The 8,917-nt window shown below is 39.1% G+C and overlaps 1 protein-coding gene across 1 annotated transcript; it reads right to left on the reverse strand.

The window, feature by feature from the left end:
• Positions 1 to 1,103: 1,103 nt before the first annotated feature.
• On the reverse strand, positions 1,104 to 7,757 carry LOC144641258 (putative ATP-dependent RNA helicase DHX34; the record flags this gene model as incomplete). Its single annotated transcript, XM_078500290.1, has 11 exons — positions 7,360 to 7,757; positions 7,165 to 7,250; positions 5,500 to 5,637; positions 4,383 to 4,498; positions 3,691 to 3,828; positions 2,989 to 3,123; positions 2,808 to 2,862; positions 2,341 to 2,518; positions 2,196 to 2,235; positions 1,648 to 1,701; positions 1,104 to 1,181 (listed from the first exon to the last, which is right to left on the reverse strand). Coding segments are annotated over exons 1-11 (1,416 nt in total), but the record flags the coding sequence as incomplete, so codon positions are not given.
• Between the last annotated feature and the right edge of the window lie 1,160 nt (positions 7,758 to 8,917).

Raw genomic sequence — 8,917 nt, forward strand, 5'->3', positions numbered from 1 at the left:
GTCGCTGGTTCGAATCCGGCTCGAAGGAATTTTTTTTGTTCTAATATTTTTTTTACTCAAATGTCGAGCTTGAATTTTTCCTCAAGATTTTGGATTGGTGTTAAGAAAATAAATTGAAGAACAACGCAACGACCTGGCAACAACCCGTTCACAAAAAAACTTGAGATTTCATTATGAATGATTAAAAGTAGCCTCTGTACATCCGTCTCCTATTTTCTTAGAGGAGAGGGACGGTTGTACACAGGTTAATTAAAAGTGCGAGAGTGCGAGAGGTCATCCCTAGGTCGCTGGTTCAAATCCGGCTCGAAGGAAATTTTTTTTGTCATGCTACTTTTTTCCCTCAAATTCCGAGCTTAAATTTTTCCTAAAGATTTTGGATTGGTGTAAAGAGTGGTATATTTTGAGGAAAACTGCAACGACCTCAGCGCCATAGTCAGACGAAATGTCTTTCCGAGGCAATATCAGAAAAAAAAAAACCACTTCTTTCATATTATTTTAAAGTAGTTTTTTTTAATGCCTAGTTCTGAAAAAATAAATAAATTCTAAATTTTTACCGAGGCAAGTGCCTCGGTTCGACTGCTACTATCTGCCAGTGAGCTTTCATCATGACTGATTAGGAATGGTACCTTTCCGGCACTAAAATTTCACGGTCTTTTCAAGGCCCTAAATCCTATTTTTTTCAAGGACATAAGTATGACAAACATGCTGTTTAACAAATAAAGAATGCTGTCTAAAAACAAGACGGGAATATGAGAACAACAGGAAAATGCTGAGTGAATTCTACCTTGTCGAGCTGTTCCCAAAAACAGTCACGTTCTCGTAAGGGACCACCTCGGGGTGAAAATGCGGTCGTTAACGAGAATAAGCTATCTTAAGCGACCACACGCTGAAACCAGAGCTGCACTGAAAGAATAGAGGCCTCAGGGTAACACTTTTTCTCAAGCCATTCATCATCTTGAACTTTAAATTTGAGATCTTCGTCAACGAACATTATTAGGCAATGTTATATTATAGTAAACGTGATCAAGGAGTCGAACGAACGAACAAGCACACGATCTGAAGTAGCAATGTTTAAAAGAAACAGCATGAGAATTTCAACAAACCTTGTGATCAATCAGCTGCATGATTCTGACGTACGGAGTGGGGTCCAGTTTTTCCCAGCGTCTTGAGCTACTGGAAAACTGTTGAAAAAAGTGGCTCATAAATTAAACGAGGAAAACAATATGGCGAGAAACAAGTCGTGCAAAATTCTGAACGCGTAAAAAGAGTCGAAAAGAGAAACAATAAGAATTCACATGCGGAAAGGGACCCGAAAGGCAAAGTGACCCCGTGGGAGTAAAGTATAAACGGCGGCTTTAGGTGAAAAGAGAAAGAAACTAACAAACATGAAGTTAATCAAATGGGGCTCGTACAACTGTATGCAGCTCGAAGGCGTTGACTTTTCTTTGTAAAAAAGAAACATTTCTATTACAATGTGCATCAAGGGAAGATACTTAAAATGTCTCAAAACCCTTGTTCTCTCATCCTTGACACATATCAAAGACACCAAAACCTATCGGCATAATTTTATGTCGTTTGTTAAAAAGGGATAAATAAAAGCTGGAGATTGTGCTACACCAGTACACGTAACAAGTACAGTACACTTACCTCTACTTTCGGAGGCTGGTACCGAACTTCAATGGGATATAGACGACCTGGTATCTGCGACACAAAGACATAAAATGTGTTTTTCAATTCATGGCGACACAGACTTAATGGCTGAGATGCGGAATACGTACTTGCTGCCGTTGATATTATTTATACATCTGACCGTCTGGAGTTTTTCGTTTTTTTTTTGTCTTTAGTAGTGCCAAGAAAAAACGAGGAAAAAACGAGGTAATCATACTGTTGGCCAACCACAACCAACGCATACAAACTCAAAGAACAAAGTAAGTTAGCATCAATAACATGCAATCAGTGCTAAGAGCGGGAAAACATGCAATCAGCAGGAAAACGTGCGTCATGCAAGTCACGTGTATTGTGGTTTTGCTCCTGATTGGTTAAAAAATAAGTTTTCTGATTGATTAGAGCACCTTGCAAGACTGTTATTCACCAATCAGAGAGCTTAGCAACAAAGAAAGTACAAGTTAGATTACTTTGAGAAGTCAAACGAAAACGTTTTAATATGTCATTGAAGTACAAGACGTTAAACTAACCTGAATCACTGGCGCCCCTGTAAAGTAACCTGCGAACAAGCTGAAAAGAAGAGAGACGAAAAACAAGTCATACAGTGCACCTATATCAATGAGCCGTAATTTCGCATAAACAAAGTTACCCCACCCACCCTTCACTCTCTTTTACCTGATGTTGATAGTAGCAGACATAAGAACCAGCTTGAGATCAGCACGTGCCTGAAGCAAACCACGTAACACACCCAGTAAAAAGTCCCCGTGAATATGTCTCTCGTGTACCTCATCCACCACAATAACACTGTACTGACTAAGGGTGGGGTCAGTGGATAATTGACGCAGCAACAAGCCTACAGGCAACCAAAGACGAAGTTATGTTTAGCGTAAAGCCCTCCAACAGGCTACTTTGCGTGATTTGTGCTGAATTCACGCACTTTTCTAAGTAGACATACAGTAAAAAATATTTTTGATAGCTTAAAAAAAAGCAACAGAATTTTCTGATGGTTCTTAACCAGAATAAAGGAAATTCCTTAAAACATAGTCCACAATTTCTGAATGAATTATTCGGAAAATTAATGTTCGATTTGTTTTCGAATTTGTGGTTAAATTAAATAATACCCATGACAAATACAACTGTACCTTCTGTCAGAAACAAGATCCTTGTGCCAAGAGTTTTGCTGGTTTCAAATCGAATCTGCAATTACAGGAAAAGTAACATGACCTCTTTTTACATGTACTTATTTTTGGCAAATTAGTGTGTTATGAAAATATATTTTATATTATGATTGTTTATAAGCATCCATGGTACAGTGCACCTTACCTGATATGCTACTTGAGATCCATACTCATTCAGTGTTTCATAGCCAACTCTTTTAGCCAATGAGATGCAAGCAATCCTGCGTGGTTGAGTGCAGGCAATCTGTGAGAAGCCAGCTTGCAAAAGGTACTGAGGAACCTGACAAAGAAAAGATCAAAGAATGGAACAGAATCGAGACCGTAATGAAACTTGTTCATGAAGGATTAAAATAATACATGAAAGTCAACAGATACAGTTCTCAGTTTGATTGAGAACCATCACTAGCCTGGGGGTGTACTCAACAAAGTTTGCTATTGGGAGGGTTCCGCCCTGAGGTCTAACCCCTTACCCCTTACATATACCATTTTGACAGAGAAGGTACCCCTTTTAATACCTTTCTTTTGAAAAAGGTACCCACTTTCACATACCTACTTAAGAACACTGCACCCCTTTTCTAAACCCTTGGAAGCCCTTTTAAATACCTAAATGACAGTTTTCCCTACCCTTTCATACACTTCAATTTGGGAAATCCCTTCCCTTATATCATACCTGAAGCCTGAAAAAGGTACCCCTTTTGGGCGGAGCTTCCCCCCTATAGTCCATTATAGGGAGTATCCCCCCCCCCTCCGGGAGCACTGGAAGATATTTCCAGAAACACTTGGCACAACCAGTAAGCAGGTACATGGACAATGTTACTAGCAAAATGTTGTAAACACTGTGACTTACCTGTGTTGATTTTCCACAGCCGGTGTCTCCAGCGATAATCACCGCCTGATTGTTACTTATGGCATCAACAATCTGCTCCCTGAAATGGCTTATGGGAAGGTTTGCCTGATCCTTCTTTAACTTCACTAACTTGGAGAACTGCAAAGACCAGAGATAAAATATTAACTAATCTTAATTTTGCGATGCATATAGTGTAGGCCTTATGGTCAGTGAATAGGATTAATCAGCATCATAGTATATTGTAACATACATGTACTCCAAGTATTAACACTTCTACTCAGTTAATGCTGTCATATGTGAAAAATGTACTCACTGCATTACTGAACTCAACTCATTTTATTTTGCTTAAATAAAGTGGTAACTTAAGTTGATAAGTACTATAACAAGTTTCAAATCATGTGAATGTACATGTACTACACTGCAAGTCATTTTGCAAAAACATGATGCGTGCCAGTTGATGAAGGTTTAGTAATCACGATTTTGGACATGAATGCGAAGATCAATATCATCAAGTGTGTTTAGCTCCTTTACCCTTTACCATGTTGTGTTGGCAGCAATCGCCAAGACAATTAGGTCAGAGTTAAATGCCCAACCCAATATTTTTCACGCCAAGTACATCTGTTAAGCCTGAATAAAATCAGACAGATTTTACAAAAAGGTACAAATTATATAGGCTGAGTATAATTACACACCTTTTGTTTTTGACAGAAATCAATATAATACAGCAGGATGGATTTAAATTCCAAAAACTCTTCTTTTGTTAGCTCTTTTGAATGCCTTCCACCTTTCTTGTCAGAGAAGGAATAAACTGAGGAAGTTAAAAAAACCTCTATCAATGAAAGCTCTACTAGACTATGAGTAATCCCTTTTATTTCTTAGTCCTTCCAGCATGATTTAAAAAAAAATCTTGATTAAAAAACTTGCCATGCAAAATCTGGGGGATAAATGCACAAAAAAAGAGACTACTGACCAGGGGGGGGGGGTACTCCGGCCTGAAAATGACGGGGATGATCGAATGGAGGCAAAACTCAGGACCCAAAAAAATCCCTTAGTCTTCCGACATTACCCAAAAAAATCCCTGGACCAAAAATAACCCCCCGAAAAATCCCTTGTCAAATTACCCCTAAATTGCCACAGGAGGGGCAATAATATAACACAAAGAAAATCATAAAAAATTGAACGCTGTTGTGTGTTTATTCATCATACCATAAATACGCCAAGGCCCCGTCAAGGCACTTTAGTTCGTTTTTAATACCCCAAAAAATCAACCTTACAGCTGAGTAATATTCTGATGTGAATTTCATATCACATCACAGTCTGATTACAGTGTATCCATAATGTCAACTGCTGGGGGCATCGGGAAAACAATAATCAGAGTTTGTCATGTGAAATAAATACATGCACAACAAGAAGTGAAGTAAAGTGATACAAGAGAGAGATGTGTTTTTGGATATGGTCAGGTTGTCTTGAAAATCCCAGCATTCCCAGAATAAAAATCTTACGCTATGTCTCGGAAAAAGTTGGCAGTTATACAAAAGGTGTCTGCTTATGGGAGATGTCTCTCTATTGGAGGTGTGACTCAATCTGTGAAGGTCCAACTGTACATTAATATAAAAGCAGTCTCTACAGTGTAATTAATTAATACAATTTACTGAATATGTTGTGGTTAACTTTACCTTTGCTACAATTGGGTATTTCCCTTTGTTCTGGTGTATGGTAATATACAGTAATGAATATAAGACAAAAGAAAATACCAGATTGTATCAAGGGTAAAATTGATCTAAAGTATATGATACAATGTTAATGTACCTTTCTTTGTTCCTGTGGTGCTATACCTTGTTACATCAGTAACATCCTTTGACAACAGTGCAACATTTATTTTATACCTCCTGTCATATGATAAAGGAAGACCAAGTTTGGGAGAAGTCCTTTCTTTAGTTTCTTTCTCTGTTAGGAAGAAAAAGTAGTTATTATATAAACATCAGTGAAATACCAGGAAATCTTTCGCACGAAAAAATCATATTTTCACATGTGAAGATATCGATTTTGAAACATTTTCTGACAAGTTTGCCCTGTTTCAATGCTGAATGAGCCAAAGTAAATCGATATTAAGTCAAAACATCTTCGGATCTTCCTCGGCAATCTTCGACAATCTTCGGATATCTTCGGAAAATGTTCGGAAACATTCGTATGACCTTCGGACAACATTTTGCAAATCTTCGGAAATCTTCGGAAAATGGTCGGCAATCTTTGGAAAATCGACAAAAACATCGTAATTAGTAGGTTTATATAATAAACAGAATATTACATGGCTGCTTGGAGATATGAAATTTATCTTCTCGTGTTCAAATCGATATCCCACTCGTTCGCTGCGCTCACTCGTGAGATATTGATTTGAACACTCAAAGATAAATTTCATATCTCCGCGCAACCATGTAATATCCTCTATTTACATCATGAGTAACAGAAACACAATCTGGTGTAATTTGGGTCTTGACAGTTGAACCTAACTAACACATTACAGAGGCGGCAGAGCATTTTGGAACATGGCCGGGTGCTAAGACTGTCCTAAAAATACTCAGCAGGTTTCATATTTGGTGCAACTTTTTTCTGTTCTAGCAACTTTATGCATTAACACACAGTTAGCTTAGGTATCTTGCGGTTACTGGGATTAGGGATTTAGTTTTGGCTTGCATGGCTCACCTAATTAATAGTTAGATTCCATTTGCTGGTAAAGGTGATACCGGTACTACATATTTATATGTTACACTATATAAAAATGCTCACTGGCTCACATGGCTCAAGTGGTTTGCAGAGGGGTGGTGAATAGGGGTACTCAAATCTGCCAATCCGTGCTATTTTTTGGCCAAATTGGTCAATCCGCCATTGTTTTCGTTCAAATCTGAATCCCCAATACTTGAAAAAATTTGTGTGGTATAGTTTCACTGCAACAGACGGTACCGGTAGATGCTGATTTTTTTTTGTTAATTTCATTTTATTGCTAGTTTTTGCGACAATTCTGCCAACATACCGGCGAAGACTGACCAAAATAATCCAAACTTTATTTACTATTGAGTTTCTTGACATGAAGAGTCTGGAACCTGCACCAAGATTCTCAGCAGATCCTTGACCCGCTGTGTTTTTGAAATCCGCGAATCCACTCAATGTATTGCAAAAAATCCACAATCCGGGTGCTCTTTAAGGCCAAATCCATCAATCCTATTCACCGCCCTCCTTGCACTGTGTCACTGCTCCTGATCTCTGCAGACTGGCCCACCTGGAAACAACTTGTTTTGACCAACATCCTCAGGTACAATTTTACAAGTTATTTCCCACAGCATAATTATCAGCAATATTAAGCAGTTGATTTCCCTTGATTTGTTTTGAACAATAGTTTTTCGCTTTTTAATGGATCCTCGTTCAGAACAGTTGGTTTTACAGAATTTCCTAATGTACACAGGTGCCTTATCTCACCTTTTGGATGCTTTTCAACGTGTCTTTTGTGGAAAGCCTCATAACGTTCAAGAAAGAGCCAGAAGTCCTTGTAATCTTGACTACCTCTGAAGAAAATAAGGTGCGTTAGTAAAACGAATGCTTTAGCAAATAGGATATTATGGTGAAAGAAATGATGATTGCTAATTTTGCAACTATGAACTTAAATTAACAAACCGTTTGATCAAATCACAGTCTCGAAAGAAGAGCTCGTCTAAGGATGATCGATGGTCTTCCCAAATTACAGATCTTTCCCTTTCTTTGGTGGGCGACTTTTCTCTCTCGAAGTGATGACGAGACCTTTTTCTGCTTCTTTCCATCTTCTGTGAAAGACAACGACTGAAGAAGCGTTCTAAAAACGTCGAACTGACGCAAACTAAAATGTAGCTTACAAGGCCGCCATATTGTTTGTTTTGATTTACCGCTGACATATACTGCGGGCGCTTATCTGCGCTGACCAAGATGGCGGGGCTTGGAGACCTTCTTGCAGCCTGCTTGATCGGTAAATATTCCTCGTTCCCACTTTTGAAATTCTTGATATTTTCGATTAAACAATCGGTGGGTTTCTTATACATTACGTTTTGCAGAAAAAGACGTTGATTCCGACGTCCTTTGGACGTGGTCTTACCCCAGCATAACTGAAGCATTCCGTCAGGTCATCTTGAGGAAGTGCTGTCTAAAGGCCGATAAAGAAGAAATTATAGCGTTTTGTTTTGGTCAGTTTAGTAAACAGTGGTTCTACATTTACACTTCAGAAGTTAAAAATTCGGATGCACTGAGCAAGGTGGGTTATATGTTAGCAAAAATTGTCTCAGTGAAAACAGGATGGGAGTGGGGTAGGTGTCAATGCCGGAAAGGTTGGGGGGGGGGGGGGGGCGGTCCTGGTGGTTGGTGAGGAAATTACATTTACACATAAAAGTGTCATCAAACTATCACTTAGCAGGAGTGGATTTGAAATTTTTTGGCTGGAGGGAGGGGGTGGAGGAGAGTGTTGATAGGTCAGGGTAAATTCCGACAAGCGACATGGCCCAAAAAAGTAGCAACAGCACATAAAATAAAATCGCGACAAACAACAACCCTTTTGAAAAAACTTAAATTCCAACAAGGACAAGTAATTTTCCTTCAATTTTACTACCCACAGCAACGCAAAGTTTGATAAAACAGCAACACAGTGAATTTTAAGATTGTGACAAGCGACATGGGAACCCCCTGGCAGGGCCTCAAAATTATGAGATAGATTACATTCCACTTTAGACTCGAATATTCCCTTTCATAATTTATCTCAGCATGAAATAATACAGACAAACCTCTTCATCGATCTTCAGTACGGACACCAAACAGACAGGTAACATCATCTGTATTATAGAGGTGTCCCTCTTACAGAGCTAGAGTTTATATGGAATTTGGTTTCTTTTGGACCAAGTGGATTGTCCATTATAGGAAGGTGTCCATATAACAGAGGCATCTGTAAGGAGAGGTTCAACTGTAAATGGTTTGAACCCAGAAGTTACAGTAGTTGATCTAGTGTGATGGTAAAGCATCCTCGGAGACCCAGGGGCAGTTAGTCCGGCGGGGTGACAGGCAGCTCATCGTGTCAACTGGATTTTGGGGCGAAAGTTTACAACAAAAGCAGGAGAGCCCCTGGGCAATTTCTCTCACCGAACCAGCTCGAGAAGCGTTTGAACTCCTTCCTTCTGATTGGCCTGATTAACTTCCCCTGGCTCTTTGAGGATGA

This window comes from Oculina patagonica, unplaced genomic scaffold (assembly GCF_052425735.1).
Source record: "Oculina patagonica isolate OP01 unplaced genomic scaffold, crgOcupat unplaced796, whole genome shotgun sequence".
NCBI lineage: Eukaryota > Metazoa > Cnidaria > Anthozoa > Scleractinia > Oculinidae > Oculina > Oculina patagonica.